We start from the raw sequence: 27,597 nt of genomic DNA on the forward strand, positions 1-27,597 counted from the left end.
AAAAACAAAACAGAAAAAACTCCCATTTTAAAGAGAACAAAAGGTCTGGTCTGCAAAGAACACATAGAAAGGCAAATAAGAACAATAACATAGAATAATGATACATACTATATTATATATATGGTAGTAATAACATATAATAATTTAACATGTGCAATAAGTTAAACATAGGGAGACAGGAAGAGAGTAAGGTAGCCTCACAGGGTTTATAATTAGTGGGAAAGATTATACACAATATAAGCAAACGCCAAATAATAAGAACAAAATATGCTACAGAAATTCAGGATTCAATGACTACTGAGGCCTACTGGAAGAAAATAGATAATTTCTCAGTCATCAAATATCCTGTTATCGGCCAAACAAGGACCTAGCTGATGGAAAACCAGGATGTTAAAAAAGCAGAACACAACATTTGAGAAATTCACAGAACTATGAATTAGGCCTGTATTAATGCTAATCTGGGCTACTGCAATAGCGTCCTTACCAAGTCTGCCACTCCTGACTTTCCTCTTTTCTAATCCATCTGAAGGACTAAATGAGGGCAAATTTCCAAAACCACAGCTCTGTTCACATCATTCTCCTCATTTACTACCATGTAAAATCCAAATTCCAACTATTACCAAAGACCCTTCACAACCTGGCTTGAATCTGATGCTTAAAATTTATTTTAGGGACCAGCCCGGTGGTGTAGTGGTTAAGTTTGCACACTCCACTTCGCGGCCCAGGGTTCACAGGTTCGGATCCCAGGCACGCACCGACGCACCACTTGTCAAGCCATGCTGTGGCGGTGTCCCATATAAAGCAGAAGAAGATAGGCACGGACGTTACCCCAGGGACAATCTTCCTCAGCAAAAAAAAAAAGAGAGAGAAGGATTGGCATTGGATGTTAGCTCAGGGCTAATCTTCCTCACACACACAAAAAAAACTTATTTTATTTTTAAAAATATGTATATAGGCAATGGTTCAAAATGTGTACAGAGAAAAGCAAGTCTCTCTCCCAGACTTGCCAAATAAGCACCCAACTGCCCTCCCTAGAAGCAACAAATAATTTCAGTTTTTGCATCCTACTAGAGTTACCCTATGCATAAACAAGCATATATGTATTCATATTCTTTTTTTTTAATTAAACACATGGAATGATATCATACATAATGATTTGCACCTTGGTTCCCCTCGTCCCCACCTAACAGTATCTTGACAAGCATTTCTTATTAATACATATTAGGACTACCTTATTTTTTCCCAGAGGTTGTACAGAATTTCAACATATGGATGTATCATAAATTATTTAACCAGTCTACTAATGAAGAACATTCACTGTCTAGTCTTTCACTGTTAAACAATGCTGCAATACAATAAATACCTTTCTATGGGTATCATTTTCCACATACGCAAAGATATCCTTAAATTTACCTAGAATATGAAGTGCTAGGTCAAAAATCATGTGCATTTTAACATAGTTAAGTAAAGCTAAACTTCTCTCCATCCAGATAACGCCACTAATAATCTCAGTTTCTTCTCTAAACGGCCTCTTTACCTTCTTAATCTAACTGAAATCCAGCTCTTCCCTGAAAATGTTGTTTCCCCTGAAGTCCTCTCATATTCCATGTTCAAGTAGGCCTGGAGATGAAGTCAGTGTCCTCCTTCCTATACATAGCTTCTTCCAGCCACTTCCACTCCAACTCAACCCCTCCCTAAAACTTCCCAGCTCAAAATCAATCTCCTGTAACTTACACCACTCAATACTGCTCCTTGTTACTCCTTCTAGCAACCCATGAGTTCTTGGAAATTTCAACTTTCAGCTATCACTCTCTCCAAATCTGTGATTATTTCAATAATCACATAGATGATTATTCTAATACCCTGGTCTATCAGTTTCTTGACTTTCTCTTCTCCAAAGATCTTTTATTCTGCTCACTTCCACTTCACACAACCACGATCATACCCTAGACTTTTTCATTACCAATGACTTCATTCTCTCCATAATCTCAATTTCACTTTCTGACATATTGCTTTCTCTCAACCACCTCTATTTTTTGCCAGCTGACACGCTGTCTCCAAAAGTCCTTCAAGTCTTCAAGCCCACGGGGACCTACAAATTCACTGATCTTATCACCACTGTCCCTCTACCCCCTTATGTATTCACTTTCTTCTTTACTCATTATAAATTACATAGTCAATAATTAGGGCTCCCTCATGGACAACTCTGCACTCCTTTATCATTTTTAATTCTCTTATTTCTTAACCTCCTTGGCAAAACCCTAACGATAGTTGAACATAACTCTTTCCTCAATTACTTAAACTTCATCATGGACTGAATCTTGATCATTATGAAGTGTCGTGTGTGCGTCCACGTGTGTGTGTGTGTAAAAGAGAGAGAGAGAAAAGAGATTTAGATTTAATGATTTCTAGTCTGAATTAAACCTTTCACCATTCACATCCAAATTTTAGGAACTCTTATATACAGTACAGATTTATGCTTTATATTGTGATCTAATATGACAATATCTCCCTTTTGATGGGAGGTTTAGTCTATTGACATTTATCAATCATATGTTTGCTTTTATATCTTTTTATTTTGGGTACGTATTGTTTTAACTGCATTTTTAATTAAAAAATATCTTTTGACCATCTGATTTCTTTCTGTTATCTGTATGTTATTCTCATAAATCAGAATTGTAGTATTTCAGTCTAGTAGCTATTTTTATGACTTTATGAATTACTATAGAAAGAAATAAAAGATTCAATGTCTCTCTTAAGTCTCTTCTCTGAACAAAGGACAAAGTTATTTTGCCCTCCCTCTTCCCTCTTCCAATCCTATTGATTATATTGATTGTCTTAGAATTTATTTCAAAGATATTTATACCTCTCATCTTTGTGCAAATGAAAAAACTATAAATAATTATCTGAGCATAGAAATGAATTCCATTATACATATAAAGACAAACTAGCTTTGCATTTCTAACATTCACTGAACATTCCAAACATTAATTATAAGTAGGTTCAAGCATCTGACTCCTCCATTATACTGTCTAAAGCAGTCATATCCAAAGTATTTACATATTAAAATGTGTATCTTATTTTAAACTATTTTCCTTTTATTTCTCCTTTATATTAGAGTTAGGGCACTATAATTTTTTTTAATGTGTGCATAGGGAAGTTGCAATATCTATTAATTTTGTTTCAGAGCACTGTCAATGTTCCAATAAAATTTTATTTATGGACCTTGAAATTTGAATTTCATACAATTTTCACGTCACAAAAATTATTCTTTATATTTTTTCAACATTTTAAAAATGTAAAAACTATCCTTATCTTGTGGGCTGTACAAAATTAGGCAATGGGTTAGAATTGACTTGCATGTCTTAATTTACTGACTGTCTTGAATTAATGGATACACTTGCTTTTATTCCACAGGCACTAAAATAAAGCCACATTTAAAGTCTATGTATATTTTTGCTTGATTATTTTTATTAGCTGGCTTGTTTTGTTTTTAATTCCATAAAGCCACAAGATCTTGCTTTAAAACAACTACTTAGAAAGATTTTATTTTTCTGTTCCCTCTGGCTATTACTGAATAGCTAGAACAAATAAACTACTGACAAACTATATTCTGAAACACTTTTGTATATGTCAAGTGTCTTTCTCCTCAAAGCATTTAAAATTAAAGACGTGTCTCGAGGCCCTTTAAGATCAACATACTGATTATCAAATATGTCTCATTTAAGTTTATAGCAAGGCAAGTTATAATTTATACTTATTTAAATTAATTTAGTTGTAGATTCTTCATCTGTCCTAAAACACCTATTCTATGCACAGTATAATGGTATCTTATGGATAGATGGTGTTTATTAGAGAACTTTGGCCAACTGAAAATAACTTTTGAAGTAAAAGATTAATAAAAAGATTGAATGAAAACATCCACTAGAGAAAAAAACAAGAGTTGAAAAACAAAATATATTTTGTCCCCAAACTGCAATGACATTTTGTGCTCTTTGGAATGTGTTAGTATTTAGTAAAAGTGGGAGATCCACAGGCTGGCAAAAGTTTCAATTCTTTACTTTTGAAATTGAAGTAGAAAATACATCTAATTTTTTAGTTCTGTATCCTCTGGTAGTATTTACAAAACAACCAATTAAATTACAATATTAAATCATTAATGTCACTGCTGTGATGCTTCATCCGAAAACAACAGTACTCTCATATAATGAAACTATCCCATGCTGCAGAGGACTAACCTGGAGTGAAAATTTATAGTCTAGGAAAAATTTCATCATAAATATATAAAAGCGTGTCCCCAAAATATCAGTCACATAGACTTAACAAATCAGAAATCCATCTCATGTTTGCTATAGGAACAAGCAGACAAAACCACTAAAAAAAAATCTATAAGAGAAAATGTGACTTGAACTAGATAAATCCTTTCAAACCATCACAGCGGGAAAAGAAAAAAGCGCTCTTGTTCTAAAATTTTTACAGAAATGCAAATGACTTACAATAGCTGAAACAACATTGAAAAAGAACAATGAAGTTGGAGGACTTATAGTAAAGAAGCAGATTCAAGAAGTAGATTCATACGTATATGCTCAATTGAATTAAACAAAAAAGTCAATGGGAAAGTTCATCTTTTTAAACAAATGATAACTTGGAACAAGTGGATATCCATACTGGGGGGAAAAAGTGACCCCAACCTTTACTTCACAATCTAGACAAAAATTAACTTGAAATGGATTATAGACTTAAATGTAAAAGCTAAAACTATTAAAATTATAGAAGAAAACAAAGAAGGAAAATCTTCACAACTTGGACCAGGCAAATATTTCTATAGACAGAAACAGCTTAAATCATTTAAAAAAAATTGGCAAATTAGAATTCATCAAAATTAAGTACTTGTGTTATTTGAAAGACACTTTTAATAAAAAGGCACAGACAGGGAGAAAATACTATCAATACATATATTTGACAAAGGACTTGTATCCAGAATACATAAAAAAATTCTCACTATTCAATGATAGTAAGACCTGATTTTTTCATAATAGGCAAAAGTTTTGAATAGATGCTTCATAAAAGACATACAAATAGCCAATAAGCACATCAAACACCATTAGTTATAATGGAAATGCATAGTAAAACAACAAGGAAATACCACCATATACCCATAATAAAGAGACTGACAACGCCAAGAGTTATTGAGGATTTGTGACAATTGGAACTCGCTTACACTGCTGACTGGAATGTTAAAACAACCCAATCACTTTGGAAAACAGTTGGGCAGTTGCTTAAAATGTTAAGCACAAACTAATCCTACAACCCAGCAATTTCAATCCCAGGTATTTAGCCAAGAGAAATAAATATGAAGATGAATATATAAAATGACTTGTGTGTGAATATTCATAGCAGCATTATTCATAATAGTAAAAAACTGGAAACAACTGAAATGTCCATTAACACATGAATAGATAAACAAATTGTGGAACAGTCACAAAATGGAATACTACTAAATAATTAACTAACTACTGATACAAGTGACAACACGAATGAATCTCAGAAACATGCTGAGCTAAAGAAGCTAGACACAAAAACAGTACACACTGTATGGTTCCACCTATAAGAAAACCCAGAATGACGAAACTATTCTATGTGACAGAAAGCAGATAACTAGTGGCCTGGGATAGAAGTTTGGAGGAAGAGGTGGAATTAACTGCAAAATGGCAGGAAATAAAATTTTTGGAAATATTCTCTATTTTGATTGTGGTTTATACAATTGCCAAAATCAAAACTTTACACTTTATTTTATGTAAATTGTACCTCAAAAAGGTGATTTAAAACTATCCAATTTGTGAGCCTACATTTATTAAACTTAAATTATGTAAATAACATACCCACAAATCAAAATCTCTCAAGCACAGATCAAAGAATAAAGTTTTATAACTTTAGATGCTGTCAACAAAATCACCTATTAATATGGGAGAGAAAAAGGGAAGAGAATTAAAATTAAAGAATTAAACATCATTGGTGGTAGAAAAGCATCCCTCTTTCAAGATTAGTATGATATAGTGAAATCTCCTAATCACAGTGCAAGCTTTTGTCTTATTTCAAGGCATTTTTCAGCTCCACTCGAGAATTTTTAAAACACGCAAATAGGAGACTTTGTGGTGAACAACCCAGACTTTGTTATGTAAGGACTAAATCTTTTATCATTCAACCAATGATGGAGTGCTTACCATATGATAGGCCAAGTGATAGGTTATTTGTGTTAAGTAATGATGAAGCATATAAAATAGCCAATCATCACAAGGAGATCAGAAAATTCAACACAAGCTATGTTCTTTCATAGATACACTGATGTCCAAAACTATGATAGAACTTTAATCAAGTATAGTAGTATATCCTTAAAGCCTAAACAAATCTACTAGGTCAGGAACCAGCAAACTTGTTCTATAAAAGGGCCAGAGAAGCTGTGCAGTTCTCTACTGAAATACTACTCAACTCTGCTATTGTAGCATAAAACCAACCATGGACAAAATGTCAAGGAATGAGCATGACTGCATTCCAATGCAACTTTATTTATGGACACTGAAATTTGAATTTCATATAATTTTCAGGTCATTATTATAAGTCATGTTATTATACATCATATGTTATAATTCTGCTTTCAATTTTTTCAATCCATTAAAAATACAGAAACCATTCTTACCTCATGAGCCATTCAGAAACAGGTGATGGGCCAAACACGACCCCCATGAGCCATAGTTTGCTGACTCCTGTACTAAGCAAAAAGCCAGTATTTTTCTCATTTACAACATTTCCTTTTATTATAAATAAAACCAATGCAAAGTGTGAAACTTACAATTTCAAAAAATTTTAAAGTAACTATAAAGAAATATGTATATTTTTCATATTACATTTACACCAATGACACTATGTATATTTAAAATTATTTTTGAAGGATAATAGATACAATAGCATCTTCCGGACATACCTGTCTATTGCTCTAAGGCACAATAAGTACTCAATAAATATTAGTTAAGTTAATTTTGGAACCAACTTTTGATCCCTGAGTGTAATCTGTCAAATGTAACACATTCTTCACTACCTTTATAGGAACACAATGAGCATAGTAACATGAACAGCCCTAAGTACATTAGTTACCACGTTCTTATTACGTCTCAATGATCTCAGGGTCTACTAAGATATGTCAAACCACTTGACCTCATACTAAATGGATCCAAACTGCTTTACTCTTTAGCTCCTATTTGCAGTTCAGTTTCATCATTTCTTCCCCTTCGTCAAGCTAGAAGCTATCATTTCTGGCTGCTGTCACTGAACCTGTCTATTGTAGACTCTCTTTCCTTTATAATCTGAAGAGACACAAATCAGATAACTAAGATTACAGGAGTTGTGTAAGAAATAAGTCAATAAGGCCTGATACAATCCAAGAAGCTGGCGATCTGCTAATATAGGAACTTCACACATTAATTTAATGGCATTTATTTTGTTCTGAAGCCTTTTTATTTTCCATTTAAGCCTTGGTTACTGACTATGTTTCAGTAAGATGAGATCGCCACAGGTTAAATTCTGTACATGTGAAGTGTTAGCATAACATGAAACTCTCTACTGTGAACAGTAGATAGAGAAATGAAGTCAGATAAAGGGGAAAAAAGGAAACGGTACATGTGAACAGCTGCTCTTAGAATAACGTCCTGTCTTACCTAAGAAGTTTTAAATGTCTGAAAACGTCTGATGTAAGCAATATATAGGCAAATTATCACACGTAGGGCAAATGAGGGTACACTGAAGTTCTCTTTGTCAAATATTTGTGTACCTCCACATATTTTATCCCAAGAAGGTGCAAAATAAGCTCTATCTTCCGCTTAAATTTAAGCAAGTACAATGACAGCCCAGCCTTTAACAACAATTACTACTTCCACCACAAACTTCTGCAAGAAATTACAAAGACATGGTTTTGGACATAACGAAGAAAGTATATTAATGCCACTTCCTATCTTAAAAATCAAGTACAGAAAGAATAATCTATAGAAATTCAGAAGAAAAAACTTAACCATTTCAAATACCTCCAGGATCCTGAAAGTCATAGCCTAAAGTGAACTCCCTCTTTAGTCAACTCCCTCAGCATTTTATCGGATCCCCACAAGCATTTATTTATTTTCTACCTTGCATTTTATTCTCCAAATGAGTCAACAAACAGGAGTAACCATCAGGTATCAGGTAAACTACCCAGTGCTAGAAGTACAAAGATGAAAAAGTATTCTCTGCCAAAGATGCAAATGCCTCTCTGACAATCTCCAAAGCACTCTCCCTTGCTTGCCCACTACTCCCACAACCCTTCATTCTTGACTTCCATACAGCTGAGTCTATCACTTTTTGCCTCTTTCTCAGCCCTCTCCTATTTCCTTCAGTATTCAATTTAAATCTCATGGTCTATAAATCTGATCAATCATCTAGTATCGCTTTCTTGTTCTTTTTCTTTTTTTTTTTTGGTGAGGAAGATTAGCCCTGGGCTAACATCTGTTGCCAATCCTCCTCTTTTTTGCTGAGGAAGATTAGCCCTGGGCTAACATCCGTGCCCATCTTCCTCTACTTTATATGTGGGATATCTGCCACAGCACGGCTTGATGAGTGGTGCGAAGGTCCACGCCTAGGATCTGAACCTGAGAACTCCAGGCCCTGAAGAAGAGAGTGCGCACTTAACCAGTGCGCCACCGTGCCAGCCCCTAATATCTCTTTCTTTTAAAGTCAGACATAAACGCCACCCATCACTCTGAGATGACATGGAAAAAGCATAACCTCTTAGAGAAAAACTCCTTTATCTCTCTGTCACTAAATCTACAAACGTGCCTGCCTTTGAACCCGTTCTCTTCTCTTTCTCTCCTATTATCCAAGAGGAAGTATCCTCCCTTCTAATCAAGACAAAAAGTCTCACTTTGCTTTGATCCAATCCTGCCCACGATCTAACCCTGCAGATTATCTCCCCTTTCCTCATTGGTTTGCATGGCAATATACTCTCCTAGTTTTCATTCTCATCTAAGAACCTTCTCAGTCTGCTTTATTGGGTCCCCCTCTTCTACCTGACCTTTAAATGCTAAAGCTGTATGAATCTAAAACCATGGTGTCAATTATCAACTGTACAAATTTCCAAATTCACAGACCTCTTCTCTGTACATCCAGAGAGCCTATGCAATATCTCTAATTGGTTATCTCCCATGTGCCTCCTTGCCTTTAAACCTGCTCTTCTTCCAGTATCCCTATCTCTGTAAATGACACCCATATTTTTCTGCCCAGCTACTCAAGCCAAAAACCTGCAAGTTATCTTCCTCTCCCTTAAAGACAACATCCATCAATCATCAAGTTTTGTCTACCCTAGTCCCTAAATATTTCTTAAATACTTCTTCGCTCAAGCCCCACTGACCTCACCCAAGTACAGATCACAGGCCATCATCATGTACTGCCAGGACAATGTCACGAACCACCTATATATTGGCTCTCCCTACTTCCACTCTGGCTTCTCTCAAATCCATTCTCTATACTGTACCCAGTAGATACTTTTATGGCACTTACAATACTTTATTCTATCTATTGGCTTACAGGTTTGTCTCTCTACTAATCTGTATATCACTCTTATTTGTACTCTCAGCATTTATAGTATTTGGTACGAATAGGTACAATTAAAAAAATTAAAACAAAAATAAATATTCTAGACAAATACCGGTGAATATAAAGTGATCTCAGAATTGCAGAAAGATCTTCCAGGTAAAAAAACTAAAGCTTACTTTTAAAAAGTCATAAGAGCATATGGCAACTGCCTCTGATGAAGCCTATTCCACTTCTGCACATTGATGGCTACAAAGATCTTCCTTATATTAACCTTAAAATGTGGGTTCCAGCCATGAGTTCTACTTTTATCTCTTGGATAGCAAACAGAACCATTCTAATTCCTCTTCTGCTTTGATTATTTGAAGAGAGTCATTAGGTTAACAAACTCTACTCTTTTCCAGACAAATAATTTTACCATAAATAAAAGGCAACATTCTAATTCTAAACTTTTGTTGTAGGCATCTATTTTATGTTCTGACAAAGCTCTATAAGTCTACTAAAATCTCAAATCCTAAACCTAATTATTGCTTTCTTTGTAGTAATAAGCATAAAATGATTTGAGTTTATGGTTTCACTCTGTAATACTGACAAGCCTCAGCCTAAGCACGGGCAAAGAAAAATAAAGAGGAAAAACAGGAGGAATTGAGATGAGAACAGGAAAATTTTAGGGTAGAGGCTATGGGGGATGGGGAGGATATAGAAACTTCTGAAGCTTAAGCTTAGACTGTTATTTCATCTTTAACCTGTATCTTGAATTGTCACAGAAGTAGGAAACTCATCAACACATGCTGACAATCTTGGACTTCTCTATTTTAAGTTGTTAGCATTAATTTATTTTTCTGTCTCGTGCCATTGGTGATTTACAAACTTCTTTTTTAGCCTAGGGATACTATCTTCAAAGGAATACTTATCAGTAAGCAAATACGTAAAAGCTGGTTAAGATGGACAACTGCTAGAGCCCTAATTGCTGGAGACTCTCCCAGAGCAGGCAAAAGAGTTTTCCATTCATTCATGCATTCATTCAACAAATATCTACTACTGAGCACCTACCATGTGCCAGACATGGGGATGCAGCAGGAAATAAGACAGATAAGACCCCTTTCCTGATGAAAATTCAAGCCTAGAACACAGTTTTTAAATTTACTGCTTTAAAAGATTAGTCCAGGGCAAAATTCTGAAAGGAAAGCCTTTCCTCTGCACTCTCACTGCTCACGTTTCCCACCAACCACAGATGGCCCAATAACAGTTAAGCCAATAACAGAGATATCTTCTGACAAACAGAGAAAATATGTTAGCAATCCTAAAAATCATACTTATTCCTTAGAACACAAGTCAATAATTTCCTGGAGATCTGTTTGTTTTTTGTGTGTGTTTGTGAGGAAGATCGGCCCTGAGCTAACATCTGCCAATACTCCTCTTTTTGCCAAGGACCGGCCATGGGCTAACATCCATGCCCATCTTCCTCCACTTTATATGGGACTCCGCCACAGCATGGCTTGCCAAGCGGTGCGTCGGTGCGCGCCTGGGATCTGATCCGGCGCACCCCGGGCCGCCGCAGCGGAGCGTGTGCCACGGGGCCGGCCCCTCCTGGGGGTCTGTTTTTAAGTATAAATTAAAAACTCACAGCATTCTGAACATTAATAAAAAATGTATCAAAAATTACTCTAAATCTGGATCAGCACTGTCATTATAAATTGAAGTTTAGTAAAAATAATCCTCATAAGTGTCTACTACAAAAAAAAGAGATGTTTAATTTGAATAGTTTCAACTATGGCAAGAAGTGGCATCTAAACATAATATGTATATTAAATTAAAACTCAAAAAATGTTCATTATTAAGGCCAAGTAAACAAGATAGTAACAGAGATACAAAGTACTAGAAACTCAAAAGAATTCATCCTTTTTATTCTTTTCGGTGTCTCAAAAGTCAAGTATTTTCTGAAACTTTTCCCAAGGTTTTAACAGATCCTGAAGAGACAACAGATCAGCAGAACTCAGGAGCCAAAATGTCTTAGTTCACATCTTAGTTCTGTCATTTACTGGCATTGTGTTGATCTCGGACAAGTTAGAAAATTTCTCTCTACCTCAATTCCTCATCTGTAGAATGGGATTAACGCCTTAGTAATGCCTTACTCCACAGGATTGATATCAAGATTAAATGAGTTAGTGAAATACAATGTCGTAAAATACTTACCATGGTGTCTGAACAAAGTGATCAAACACTACATACCAGTGTAGTGACTGATCTAGCAGCAATGAATGCCACAATACATAACCATTTTCTTCTTATGAATTTACTAATGCCTGATGTAATTCTATTTCAAAAATTTGAGAAAACATAAGCAAAAATGTTAAAATAATCTCTAAACTACAGATGGAGTGTATAACAACTTTAACAATAACAATCTAGGTATGTAAAAATCAAACCACGAATTCAAGAAAAGAAACATATTTAATAAGTTTAAACCATGCAGTTTCAAACTATTCCTCTCTGGTGGCCACTGAATACCAAATTTAAGAAAAAATGCAAAATGTGACATTATTGCTATGTGTAAGAAGAGCTCTCTATCTTGCCACTGTTAATTTAGGATCTCGTCGTATTCATCAGAATGAACTTCACTATAACTCACTCATTTCCATATCTTGTCTACTGCCTAATAGATATTGTCAAAGTAAACAAACGCTGCCACCTTGTGGACTTATGAGTATGGTATTAAATAACTGAACATGATCCATAAGCAAGGGAAGAAAAATTTTTAAAGCAAAGTTTCTAGTTCACCTTTTTCTCTCAGTGAGATTCTCATTGCAATAACTGACCAACACTGGATGTATTTCATGCAATTTTACAGTAAGAATAATTTCTTCTACAATATAATGAAATGATGCATCAAATTCAACATTATTTGTCATCTCTAAATCTCTCTCTCTCTTCCCAAAAGAAATTCATTAAATTTCCGATTTTGAGAAGAATTAAAAGGCTTTAAAATGAATTATTATCAATGATGTGTTTGAATGTGAGAAACTAAGAAAAGCAAAAACTCACCAGGGCTGTGAAAGTTTCCAAGTCCCTTCAATTCTTTGGATACCATTTTCCTTTGTTGTTACCTACTAGTCTTCATTGGTCCTGCCTAATAAACTTTGCAAATTGGAAGTTTTTCTTTCAGAAATGTTAATTCAATGTAAATAAGAGAAAAGAATGGATGACAACAGCCAAGATGAAACAACTCAAGGTAACTTTTAAAATTTTTACTTTAATTGAAATATTTTAATATAACTAATCTCACTTTCAATAATACTGATTATTCCCAAATTGGAATCTCGTTTAAGTCTTCCTATGACAGTAAACTTCTCCCTCAGGATGCACAGCACTTTGAGATAAATGTCTTTCTATGATCAAAGTTTATTAGCATTTTTAAAAAAACAGGATTATATTAAATCAAGCTCAAGTGGCTTTCAGAAATGATGAAAATGAATTGTTCTTACTTTTCTTTGAATGCCGAGAAATGTATAACCACTCCCACATTTTATAACTAGATATGCTGCTTTTGTAATATGATGTTAAGAAGGAAATTTTTATTTTGTTTTTCGTTCATTTTTTAATGGAGAAGGAAATACAATACAGGATGAATTCACAAAGCTCAGGGACATTAATCAATATTACAAGCAAGTTCTAATCTGCATTATATTTTAGTTGGGTAGAGCCACATAATTATAGGTAAATGTATATATATCACGTCGATATTATAAATAAACTTCCGGAGTTATTTTTGCCATTTCATTCAAGCTACAATTCTTAAATTCTTAACTAATTTAAGAGCTTTCTTAAGTAATAGTGTTACACTGTTGCTCCAGACTAAATTGTTTCAAAAAATTTTCTTATATTTCTTCTATATAGGCATTGAAATAAGCCTGGGAGTTTTCCTGAATCTAAGCATCATATTTGGCCTGTTCATGGTTATACTCTTAGCCTAGCCCACAGTAGGTGGTTAATGAATTTTTGTTAAATAAATTACTCATTTAATTAATTAGTTAAATGAACCCCACAGTCTTCTACATTTTCAAATTTTAATCACTCCAGTGCATGAAAAGGAAAGCTCACATTGCCGACATATAAAAAAATAACGTATGGTTTTTGTCTTATTTGTTACTGAGTTAAACAACCAGCTAGAACACAATAAAAGGTTTACCGCAATAGCCTCTTTAGCTAATTGCTTAAATTTCAAGATCAATATTCATATACACAAACGAAAATCTTAGTCACGCAAACAGAAAAGCATACGTAGTTTTAGTAATATTGGACGAGTTAAAACTTGCCAAATTTCTGATCTGCATCAAAAACATCCTTTTAAGGTTTCTTTATTCTATCTAAGAAATTTGAACATGGACGAGTAATTTGATGATACCAAGGGATTACTGCTAATTGTGTTAGATGTGACATCGACCCGTGGTTTTATGACGTCCATATTTTAAGACATGAAGATTCTTAAGGCTGTAGGGGTAAAAGGACAGAGCATCTGGGATTTGCTTCAAAATACTTAAACAAAGGAAGTAAGAATGAAAAGTATAAATGAACCAAGTATAGCAAAATCTGGTGGTTGTATGAGGGATTATTATTCCATTCTCTCTATTTTTATGTATATTAGAAATTTTTATTAAAAAATTTTAAAGAATGGTCATCAAAACGATAAAGAGGGGCTGGCCCGGTGGTGTAATGGTTAATTAAGTTCACATGCTCTGCTTTGGCGGCCTGGGGTTTGCGGGTTCTAATCCTGGGAGTGGACCTACACACCACTCATCAAGCCATGCTGTGGCGGTGCCTCACATACAAAACAGAGGAAGACTGGCACAGATGTTAGCTGAGGGCCAATCATCCTCAAGCAAAAAGAGGAAGTTTGGCAGTGGATTTCAGCTCAGGGCCAATCTTCCTCACCAAAAACAAATGAAAAACAATAAAGATAAAAATAATATAAATTAATAATAGAAAGACAACTAGAAAACCCCAATATTTGAAAACTAATAAGATGTGTCTCAGTAATCCACAGGTCAAAAAAAAAAAAAAATTGAAATTAAAAAGTTCTTAAGGGGCCAGCCCGGTCGCAGAGCGGTTAAGTTCGAGCGCTCAGCTTTGGCAGCCCAGGGTTCATGGGTTTGGATCCCAGGTGTTGACCTACCCACCACTCAAGCCATGCTGTGGCAGCATCCCATATACAAAATAGAGGAAGACTGGCAACAGATGTTAGCTCAAGGCCAATCCTCCTCACACACACACACAAAAAAGTTCTTGAGCTGAATGAATAAGAAAAGATATCATATTTTCCATACAATAACAACAAACTATCTGAAAAGAAAATTATGAAAACAATTCCATTTACAGCAGCATCAAAGAAATATTTAGAAATTAACTTAACCAAAGAGGTGAAAGACTTGCACAATGAAAACTACAAAACATTGCTGAAAGAAATTAACGACAACATAAATAAATGAAACATATCCCATGTTCACGGACTAGAAGACTGAATATTGTTAAAATGTCAATACCACTCAAAGTGACCTACAGATTCAATGCAATTCCTATCAAAATCCCAATGATATTTTTTGTAGAAATAGAAAAACCTATCCTAAAATTCACATAGAATTTCAAGGGACCTGAAATAGCTAAAACAACCTTGAAAAAGAAGAACAGAGATCAAGGACTCACACTTCCTGATTTCAAAACTAACTATAAAGCTGCAGTAGTCAAAATAGTGCGGTAGTGGCATAAAAACAGACATACAGACCAAGAGAATAAAAGAGAGATCCCAGAAATAAACCCTTGTATATATGGTCAAATGATTTTTGACAAGACTGTCAAGACCATTCAATGGTGATAGGACAGTTTATTCAACAAAGTGGTGCTGGGAAAACTGGATATCCACATACAAAAGAATGAAGGTAGACTCTTAACTAAAACCATATACCCCAAAAATTAATTCAAAATGGATCAAAATCTAAATCTAAAACCTAAAACTATAAAATTCTTTTCATGACTTTGGATTTGGCATTTATTTCTTGGATATGATACCAAACAAAAGAAAAAATAGACAAATTAGACTTCATGAAAATTTTTAATTTTGTGCATCAATAGACAATATCAACAGAGTAAAAAGGCAACCCACAGAATGAGAAAATATTTACAAATCTGATAAGGGATTAATATCCAGAACATACAGAGAACTCTTGAAACTCAACAACAAAAAAACTCAATTCAAAAATGGGCAAAGTGGGCCGGCCCCGTGGCTTGGTGGTTAAGTGCGCGCGCTCCGCTGCTGGCGGCCCGGGTTCGGATCCCGGGTGCGCACCGACGCACCGCTTCTCTGGCCGTGCTGAGGCCGCGTCCCACATACAGCAACTGGAGGGATGTGCAGCTATAACATACAACTATCTACTGGGGCTTTGGGGGAAAAAATAAAAAACAAAAAAAACAAAAAAACAAAAACAAAAAAAACTTTAAAAAAAAAAAAAGGGCAAAGAACTTAAATAGACCTTTCTCCAAAGAAGATGTACAATGGCCAATAAGCACATGAAAACATGCCCAACATCACTAATCATTAGGGAAATGTAAATCAAATCTAAGAGATAACACCTCACACCCATTAGGATGGCTACTATCAAAAAAACCCCGAAAATAACAATTGCTTGAAAGGATGTGGAGAAACAAGAACCCTTGTGCACTGTTAGTGGGAATGTAAAATGGTATAGCCAATGTGGAAAACAGTATGGCGACTCCTCAAAAAATTTAAAAAACAATTACTATATGATTCAGCAACTCCATTTCCGGGTATATACTCAAAAGAATTGAAAGCAAGGTCTCGAAGAGATATTTTTACACCCTTGCTCATAGCAGCGTTATTCACAATAGCTAAAACATGGAACAACAAAAGACCCCAAATAGCCAAAGCGATCCTGAGGGAAAAAAGACAAAGCTGGAGGTATCACACTCCCTGATTTCAAAATATACTACAAAGCTATAGTAATCAAAACAGCATGATATTGGCAGAAAAACAGACAAAACATTGCTGAAAGAAATTAAAGAAGACATAAATGAATGAAAGATCAATGGAACAGAATTGAGAACCCAGAAGTAAAACCACACCTCTATGCACAGCTAATTTTCGACAAAGGAGCCAGAAACATACAATGGAGAAAGGAAAGTCTCTTCAATAAGTGGTGTTGGAAAAACTGGCCAGCCACACACAAAAGAATGAAACTAGACCAGTATCTTAAGCCATATACAAAAATTAACTCAAAATGGATTAAAGCCTTGAATGTAACACCTAAAACCATAAAATTCCTAGAAGAAAACACAGGCAATACACTTTTTGACATGGGTCTTAGCAGTATCTTTTTGAATTCCATGTCTCCCCGGGCAAGGGAAACAAACAAACAAAAAATAAACAAATGGGACTACATCAAACTAAAAATCTCCTGCATAGCAAAGGAAACCATCGACAAAACAAAACAAAAAAACCCTACCAATTGAGAGAATATACTTGCAAATCACATATCCAACAAGGGGTTAATATCCAAGATATATAAAGAACTCATACAACTCAACAACAAAAAAACAAACATCTGAACAGACATTTTTCCAAAGAAGATATATAGATGGCCAACAGGCACAAGATGTTCAACATCACTATTATTAGAGAAATGCAAATCAAAATCACAATGAGATATCACCTCACACCTGTCAGAATGGCTATTATTAGAATGACAAGAAATAATAAGTGTTATAGAGGATGTGGAGAAAAGGCAACCCTCATACACTGCTGGTGGGAATGTAAACTGGTGCAGTCACTATGGAAAACAGTATGAAGAGTCCTCAAAAAACTAAAAATAGAACTACCATATGATCCAGCTATTCTATTTTTGGCTATTTATCCAAAAAGCACGAAAATACTAACTCAAAAAGACATATGCACCCCTATGTTCATTGCAGCACTGTTCATAATAGCCAAGACTTGGAAACACCCTAAGGGCCCATCAACACATAAATGGATAAAGAAGATGTGGTATATATACGCAATCGAATACTACTCAGCCATAAAAAAAGATGAAATCTTGCCATTTGCGAAAACACGGATGGACCCTGAGGGTATCTGCTAAGCAAAATAAGTCAGATGGAGAAAGCCAAATACCATTTGATTTCACTCATATGTGGAAGATAAACAAACAACACATAGATACAGAGAACAGATTAGTGGTTAGCAGAGGGCAAGGGGAAGGGGAGAGGGCCATAGAAGTACCAGGGCACATTTGTATGGTGACTGATGGCAACTAGACTTTTGGTGGTAAATGTGATGCAGTCTATACACAAGTCAAAAGACAATGATGTACACCTGAAATTTATATAATGTTATAAACCAATGTCACCTCAATAAAAAAACTAATTAAAAAACAAAACAAAACATGGAAGCAACCCAAGCATCCATCAAGGGACAAACAGACAAGCAAAATGTGGTATGTACATACAATGGAATGTTATTCAGCCTTAAAAAGAAAGGAAATTCTGATATATGCTATAACACATGGATGAACACTGACGACATTAAGCTAGGTGAAACAAGCCAGTTCAAAAAGGCAAATAATGTATAGTTCCACTTATATGAGATACTTAGAGTAGTCTAAATCATAGAGACAGAAAGTAGAATGGTGGTTGCCAGGACTGGAGGGAGGCGGAAATGAGGAGTTGTTTAAGGGGCACTGAGCTTCAGTTTTACAAGATGTCAAGTATTAAGGAGATGGATAGTGGTGACAACTGCACAATACCATGAATGTATTTAATACTACTGAACAGCACACTTATTAAGATGGTAAATTTTATGTTATATATATTTTACCACAATAAAAAACATTTGGAAAAAAGAAAAGATACCACATCAAAATTGTGGGATGCAGCTAACGCAGTGCTTGGAGGGAAATTTATAGCACAAATTTTCTATATTAATTTAAAGAGAAGAAGAAAGGTTTCAACTCAATCACTTCAGTTTCTATCTTAAGAAACTACAGAGATAAGAGCAAATTAAACCTAACAAAAGGAAATAATAAAGTTAAGAGTAGAAATCAATGAAACAAAGAACAAAAAGATATAGAGTATCAATAAACTAAGACCTGACTCTTTGAGAAGATAAATATTATTGATAAACTTCTAAGCACACTATTAAGGAAAAAAAATAAAGGAAAACAAATCTCTAATATCAAGGATGAGAAAGGAAACATCATTATAGAATCTAAAGATATTAATAGGATAAGAAAGGAATATTATGAACACTTGTATGCCAAAAAATTCAACAACCTAGATAAAAATGGACAAATTTCTTGAAAGACACAAACTAAAAATAATGTTCAATCAAGAAGAAATGGATAATGTGATCAGCCCTACTTCTCTTTTAAAAATTGAATTTATCTTGAAAAATCTTCCCTCAAAGAAAACTCAAGGCCAAGACTGCTTAACTGAAGAATTCTACAAAATACGTAAGGAAGAAATAATACCAATTCTTTACAAACTCTTCCAGAAAACTGAAGAGGAGGGAGCACTTATGAGGCATGTCACTTATGAAATCCTGTCATCAAAACCAGACAAAGATGTTACAAGAAAACAAACTGCAACTCTATGAGGTGGATACTATTAATCATTCCATTTTAGAGATGAAGAAATTGAGGACTGAAGAGATTGAGAAACTTGCCTAGAGCACAGAACTAAAAATTGGCAAGTAAACTGACTTCAGAACACAGGCTCTTAAGCTTAACACTATAACAGCTTCTCAAATTCAATTAAACTCTAGATACTCTTGCAAAAGAAAATAATAAAGAGTGCTGCTCAATACTTACCTAGAGACTATGCTGGAACCATTATAGAGATCACTAGCATATGACAATGTAGCCAAAGGTCGTACTGAATTATATCGAGTAAACTTAGACAAGCATTCCTGAAATTCATCCAATTGGCTTGCAGTTCGACTGTCATCTACATGAAGAAAACAAAATAAACAAATTGAACTACAACAAAAGCCAAAGAGCAATATCCACAGATTAAAAATTATATTCTAAATACAAACAACAATTCTTAAAAAGTATTTAGAGAAGACTAGTATACACAAATTAATTAGCTGATCTTTTAGCTTTAATAAAAATTTCTTAGTGGTTCTTTGAAAGATACCGTCTCTTTCAACACCAATAAGAACACACTGAACTCTCTTTTTTAAGCAATAATTCTTTGGAAAAAGAAAAAAAGTACCTCTGATCAGAAGTTAAATCATTTATTAAAACAAAAATCCCTTCTCAATGGAGAAAGGGTGGAGAGAGGAGTATATATACTGGACAGAGTTATCTATTAGTTTGAAGGTACATGTTTATCGGGATACATTGTCATGCCCATGTTTGATCCGTTGTCATGCCCATGTTTCTTTACTGTGAAAACACAATCTATAATAACATAATTTACATGTTAAAAAATTGGTTTTTAAGTAAGAAGAAAGTGAAACATTTGTTCACATAATACTTTGAAGTGTTTCAAATCCAATTACGGGAAGGGAATAGAAAATTGCAATGTATGAATTATTAATTCTCAAAAACAAACAAAATAATTTCACTCAGATGTCTTGGTGGAATATGGAAAACAATAATTCCATCCAACAGAATACTGTACGGGGCCGGCCCCATGGCTTAGTGGTTAAGTGCGCGCACTCCGCTGCTGGCGGCCCGGGTTCGGATCCCGGGCGCGCACCAAGGTACCGCTTCTCCGGCCATGCTGAGGCTGTGTCCCACATACAGCAACTAGAAGGATGTGCAGCTATAACATACAACTATCTACTGGGGCTTTGGGGGGAAAAATAAATACATAAAAAATTATTAAAAAAAAAAAAAGAATACTGTACAAATATTCAAAGAAAAGGCTATTTCAGTAAACTATTCATAACTAAATTATGTAGAATTTAAATCACAAAATAAGTTTATGAAGTACCTGAGAATACAGCTAATCTATTCTCCAAACTAGAAACAGGCCTACAGTGAAAAAATAAATTAAAAAATAATTCTTTTTTCAAAACTGCTTAAAGTTTGGACTTGTATTTTCCCTTCCAAAGAATTAAAAGTAAATCACACAATTACTTTAGTTAGCTTCCGAGACTGAAATTTGAAATAAGCCTGTTCTAGTGTTATCATACCTTCTTCCTTATTCTAAGCTCATACCCATACACACACACAACTTTTTCAAGGTAAATTTTCATAATTTCTCTTCTTAAATGTCCTCTGAAAATAACAGCAGGCATAATGAAATCAAGATATAAGAATCATTAAGTCAAAAGAGTTACTATACTATATAATGCATAGTAAAGGATTTATTTTATCTGGAGATATTAGGTTACCTTAAAGATAAGTGGTGACATGAAGAAATTCCTCTAACAAATATTACAAAGAAAAACAAACAATTATTTAAGGAAACTAAGTAAGTTTCTGTCCCTTATATTTTACATTTTTAAGATTTAAATACTAACTTAGCAAATTCATCTAACAACCTATATTATAAAAGGGTCTAATTTTGTAGTATTTCCATTCCAAAACCAGCAAAAGGAACAAACCTAATTAGCGTGCAATATCATAATGTTATTGAGATAAAGCTCCTGCTCCACAAAAATTATTCTCAGGAAATTCAACAAATTATAAATAAAACATGGGTTATTGCAAAAACAACAACTGTACTACAAAGTGATTTGAATGTAACAGTTAGTTGATTCTTTTTATACATAATCTTATTACTATGAGCTATTTAATGCAATAAATACTTACTGGAAAGACAGTAACTTTAGATATTCATTTAAAAATTATTTTAATGTTAATCTATTCTTCCACATTTTGACATCAATTCCTAAGCACATAAAATTCACAAGCATTCAAGAATGTGTATTCTGTTGAAGATCATAATCCTTTTCTAGGGTAGCTGAACTTCTGGCCTTCATACTTACTCATTAACACCTACTTGCAACAGAAGTTATAAAGAAAACACTAAAAAGAGTTATTTTAGTATCTGAAAGTATAGGAATTAGATTTCACTGATCTGGTTATGAAAAAGTAGGATTTTGTTTGCTTGGCTGGTGTTCAATGTTTCTTCTCTCTTCTAATGTTTTACAATTTACCTTCTCTTTCAATTACAAGTGAGAGTCCAAGGCATTAATTTCTTAATCTTCATCTCTCATTTTCATAGTTGAAAATAAGAGGTGAGGATGGGGGTGGACTCTCATTTGAAAATTTACAAAAGGACAACCAAACTCTTAGGTACCCCATTACAGAGAAGGTAAAATTTCCTCTTTACAATCAAGGATACTGGGAGGAACTTCACATTCAGCAACATGATGTGTAGACAATGGGCAAATTTGATAAGATAAACTTGAGATTCCTAACAACTAAGAACAACATGTATTAAGCACAATACAGCCATGCCCACAAAAATTAAAATTTAATCTTCCTCCTGGTTTTAACTTATTATTCTACCTTCCTGTAAAGCTATAGCCCAAAAATAAATTAAATTGGTTTGTGATTACCTTTACTATCCCACAGCATGCCTTCACTACTAGTTACTTAAAAATTATTAATAACAATAGCCTTCTCCAATCTCTCTTTCTCATCTCGTTTTTTTTAATGTCTGCCACTTGCCTGTGGTTGTATTTCAACATCATACCAACAAACAATATCTGAAAGCGTTAACATGAACCCTCTGTCAGTCAGAATGTAGGCCTCAGACACTTTCAATTTAACAGCTTCCTATGGCAGTTTACAGAGTATTACACAGGCTCAATAAAAGATTCCATTCCCAGGGGCCGGCCCCATGGCTTAGCGGTTAAGTGCGCGCACTCCACTGCTGGCGGCCCGGGGTTCGGATCCCGGGCGCGCACCAACGCACTGCTTCTCTGGCCATGCTGAGGCCGCATCCCACATACAGCAACTAGAAGGATGTGCAGCTATGACATACAACTATCTACTGGGGCTTTGGGGGGAAAAACATAAATAAATAAAATTATTAAAAAAAAAAAAGATTCCATTCCCAGACAATAAAATGAAAGCCTTCTACCTGTGTAAAAACTGTTGACTGTTAATTTCAAACACACTTATAAACAAAGCTTGGCTTCCTCCTAGTCTTCATAGGAAAAATGCTATGTAAATCTAATATATATTTTTTTCCTCTACCACCATTCCTGAGGCAAATTTGTCCAGAGGATCTAAGCAATGTGTAGACTATAATACAAACATGCCTATTAAAGTGAAAACCAAGGCCAAATTTTTAACAACTAATAAAATATCAGACATTGTTTTCCTTGGTGGTCCTCATTTTGAGCAGGTATACTAATAATGACATCCATTAATTGAGCACCCAACTTATACCAAGCAATGTATTTTATATCCATCACCTATATACCTTAAAAAAACCCTGCAGGGTTGGTATTAATGTCCCAACTTCATTGGTGAGCCAAGACAGTAAGAAAGGCTAAAGATCAGAGAGCTAACAAAGAGCAGCAGAACTATGTTACTTTTCTACAGCAATTAAGAATATTCTATGCTATCACGTTGATGTCTTTGCATAAGTTATTTTCTCTACTTTGAACATGCTTCTACTTACCTTTTTTAGTTAATTAATACTACCCTTGATTAAATAAAACTCCTCTGAAATCTCTACAGTGATCATTCCCTTACATTTCCCCATTTTCAACTTGGCCTGACTTTTTCACTCCCAGCTTTCTTAGTGCATATTCTTCTCTATTACCATAACTTTGCATATTTATATAACATATAATATCACACAGAATTATTTATCTGTTGCTTTTCCCCACTAAATTTACAATACTCCTTGGCAATAAGAACTGGTTCTTTCACCTTTTTATTCGTAGCAAAAAGAACAGTGCTTAGAACTTAATAAATGTTGAGTAATTGGAGGCAACTGAATGGAATTACCTTTGCTAGCTACATATTCATGGTTCATTTTTTTTTTAACTTTATATAGCTCACTATATAAAGATTAAAAATTTCCAAATACAGAACAAGAACAAAAATAGCTTTGGGAAAGTAATGTCCTCCAAGATCTCTAAAAACCTCCACAATGTTCTGGTAGACTATGTCGAAAATACATACTTTTGCTTTATGAATAGCACTTTCCATAAATCCAGCCTAAGAAGCTAGAAATGGATCTGAAAGATGAATTTCAGATATTTTAAGAAGTCCTGAATATATACCTGAGATACGAGACATCCTTGTAGAAAAGTAACATTGCTCTAAGTCTTCAAAATGAGCAGTGAGTCGTTTTCGTCTTGATGCTAATGTGCTGTTATACCAAGGCTGTTTCTTCGCCTAAGGTGATAAAAAGAAAAGACACTCATAACTCAGAATAAACCATACTCTTTTTCTGCACAGAATATCCAAATGCTTGCATATTTAATTTCAAAAGTTCATCACATTAAAATAATTACAAATGGCAAAAACCCTTAGTTCTTAGATCATATTTTCCAATTTGTATTTTAAAGTGAAAACAGGCCAATTTTACAAGAATAAAATGAAAAGTTGCTTTCAACTCTCCAAATTAAATGAAGATAGAATCCATTATAACTGCCATTCTAAAATTTGGAATTTTGAGAATTTTAATATGCAGACATTGTTAGAAAACAATTATCAAAAGAAAACTAACTGTGGGGCTGGCCCAGTGGCACAGCGGAACACTTCGGCGGCCCGGGGTTCACCAGTTCAGATCCTGGGCGCCAACCTACTCACCGCTCATCAAGCCATATTGAGGTGACACCCCACATAGAAGAACTAGAAGGACCTACAACTAGGACATACAACTATGCACTGGGGGCTCTGGGGAGTAAAAAGAAAAAAAAGAGGAAGATTGGCAGGCCAGTCTTCCTCAAAAAGGAAAATAAAAAATAAAAGCTTCAATTTAACAAAAAAAAGAGAAAATTTAATTGCTTTTTCATCATCACTATATTGCAGCCTTGTACGCTTTGAATAACAGGAATAGTGCTTGATTGTACAGAATAGGTATTTAAGTTAACATTAGATTAAGGAGCAGTAATATATATGTTAAATCGTTTGATATATACATTAGATTAGAATAACTAAATCAGATATATACAGACTAAGACAGCAAACCTGAAATATACTGGTATATAAATCCTATAAAAAACAAGTCTGTGATCCTAAATATATAATATTACCTACACTATGCTAACTGAAAAGATAAGACAATTCTCCCACAAATGGTTATCTATTATGCTTGAGGCACAAAAACAGATACAGAGATAAGACACAGTGAGATCTTCAATGACACAGGTTCACCAATAACTATACCACAATTACAAATGTATTAAAGTACTACCATGAACAAAACACTCTAAAGTGAACCCCTGCTAAAACCAGATGGTAGATAACAGTATTTTAAAGCAGTGCTTGGATCACAAGAAAGTAAGACAATTTCCAAAGTCATAACAGATTAACAACCAAAGAGGAAACTGAACTCAGAGAGCTGACGTTGAAGAAAATATAACAGTGCAAAGGAGGGGAAAGAGAAAGAGGACAATAGTTATTTGGAGACAAATACCTACAAAAGAAGTACACTGAGATTTGGAGACTGAAAAGAGAATTTGCAAACTGGAAGATAAATCTGAAGAGATTACTAAGAATGAAGGATAAAAGTCAAGACGACAGAAAATTTGAAAGAGAATATGAGAGATCATAAAAGAAATAATAGTAACATTTAAAATACGGCCACTCAGATACCCAGAAAAGAGTAACAGACCAAAGAAGAAATATTTGAAGAGTTGATGTTGACCATTTTCCAGAACAGAAAACAGACATGAACATAGAATAAACACACCAGATAATAGCATATAAGTCAGAAGAGAGTGAAGAAAGTGTAATTCTGGAGTCCTCATGTTGTTCAGGAAGGTAACTGAGATAGTGATTGAGTTTAGTCTCTGTTTAAATGTTAAGTATGGATAAATTTCAAGGATAACCACTGAAAGAACAATAATAGAATAGGTAACATTTAATCTAGTAGAGGGGTGAGAGGAGGGGGTAAAAATATAAAAAAAAATTCAAAACATGAGGCAAATAGCAAGCATATTAAGGAGTAAAAAAAAGTGAAACTATATCAGTAATCATAACAAATGTAAATGGAAACATTCACTAATTTAATTAGTGATACAATGGATTTGTAAGAATACAACTATATGCCATCCGCCAAAGAAACGCCTAAAACATAAATCGAAAATCTGCTGAGGTAATAACGTGAAAAATAATAATATATTTTTAAATATATTATTTAATTATTTAATTTTTTAAATTATTATTTAATAATTTAATTTAATTTAAATATATTATTTAAATTAGGCAAATATAACCAAAGGAGGTAAAAACAGACTCAATATGAAAAACATTAATGGGGATGCAAATAGCCAGTGCATAACAGAAAAATTTCAATTCAATAACTGCATATCCAGTATGTACAAAATAACAGCCTCAAAAATATATAAAGCAACAATTCCTAGAGAAATTAACGAATTCACCAACATAGCTGGAGATTAACCTCCTCAACTCAACTGAGAAACTATGCCAGCAATACTACTATAGATATAGCCAAATGCAAAAGCTTAATTTAATAAATACATATGGAATACTACAACCAATTAGAAACATACATTCTTCTTAAGCATACACAGAACATTTACAAAAATTGGCCATGTACTATATCACTGAATATGTTTATGATCTCAATAGGGTAGGATTTCTTAAATGAAACACAAAAAGCACTAATTATAAGTTATAAACTCCATGACACAGAAGTTAAGAACTTCTGTTGCCCAAAATCCATCATTAAAAAGGTAAGAAGACACAAACTGTGAGATATTTTTGTAACACATAATGAATAAATCATTAGTATCCTGAGTATACTTTTTTTAAAAAAAGCTCCTATTAGTAAAATAAGAAAAACAATTCATACAAAAAATGGGAAAAGACACGAAATGCCATTTCAGGAAAGATAAAATATGAATGGCCAATAAACATAAGAAAAGATGCTGGCCTTATAGTGATAGGAAGATGTAAATTAAAACCACAACTAAATTCTATTTACTACCCACTAAAGTGGCAACTATTTAGAAGTTCAACAGTAATAATTATTGACAAGGATGTGGAGAAACTAGAATGCATATACTCCTATGGTGGGAGTTTTAAGTTAATAAAAAGACTTTAGAAAACAATTTGATATTATCTCAAAATACAAAAAGCATTGATATGTATACCAAAGGACCTTCACTTCCTCTCCCAGGCACACAATCTAGGGAAACTCTTGCACCTGTGCATCAGGAGACACGTACCAAGATGCCCTTAATAGCAAAAACAAAAACCCTAGAAATACATCAAATGTATACAGACTGGACAATTGATAACTTGAGGTATACTAACAAAACGAAATATTTTAAACATTAGTGAGGATGAATCAACTACAGCCATAAACATCAGGAATGAATCTTTGAAAAAACAAGTCTCAGAAAACTATATACTATGATACCATTTTTATCAAGTCCAAATATAACCAAACCAAATAATATAGGGGTACACATATGTACAGTAAAAATATTTTAAAAAGTCAATACACTGATAAACACAAATATCAGAAAAGTGATTACCTCTGGACATGAGGCAGGGTGATGGAATTTGTTAGGAGCACGTGGGTAACTTGAATAGTATGGTTAATGTTCTAGTAATTAACATAGGAGTTGGGTTCATAAGTTTCTTTTATTATAATTATGCTTCTAACTTACATATTCATACAATGTTCCTTCTTATGTACCAACATATTTTTTATAAATTCTAAGGGGAAGAATCTAGATTTTTAAAAAGGTGATCTGCTCAATGGAAAAACATAAAAGACTTCATAGTCTGAAACATGAGAATGATT

At 34.1% G+C, this 27,597-nt stretch overlaps 1 protein-coding gene across 3 annotated transcripts in view; it reads right to left on the reverse strand.

Moving 5' to 3' along the window:
• COP1 (COP1 E3 ubiquitin ligase) overlaps nt 1-27,597 on the reverse strand; it is a 239,848-nt gene that overhangs the window by 112,355 nt on the left and 99,896 nt on the right. For all 3 annotated transcript variants that reach the window (XM_087438258.1, XM_087438259.1, XM_004425010.3), the window contains 2 exons: nt 23,876-23,990; nt 19,485-19,620 (listed from right to left, as the gene is read on the reverse strand). In XM_087438258.1, the coding sequence (XP_087294384.1) occupies nt 19,485-19,620; nt 23,876-23,990 (251 nt within the window). The remainder of the gene's footprint in view (nt 1-19,484; nt 19,621-23,875; nt 23,991-27,597) is intronic.

Source organism: Ceratotherium simum, chromosome 2 (genome assembly GCF_057802395.1).
Source record: "Ceratotherium simum simum isolate JZ-2026a chromosome 2, ASM5780239v1, whole genome shotgun sequence".
Classification (NCBI taxonomy): domain Eukaryota; kingdom Metazoa; phylum Chordata; class Mammalia; order Perissodactyla; family Rhinocerotidae; genus Ceratotherium; species Ceratotherium simum.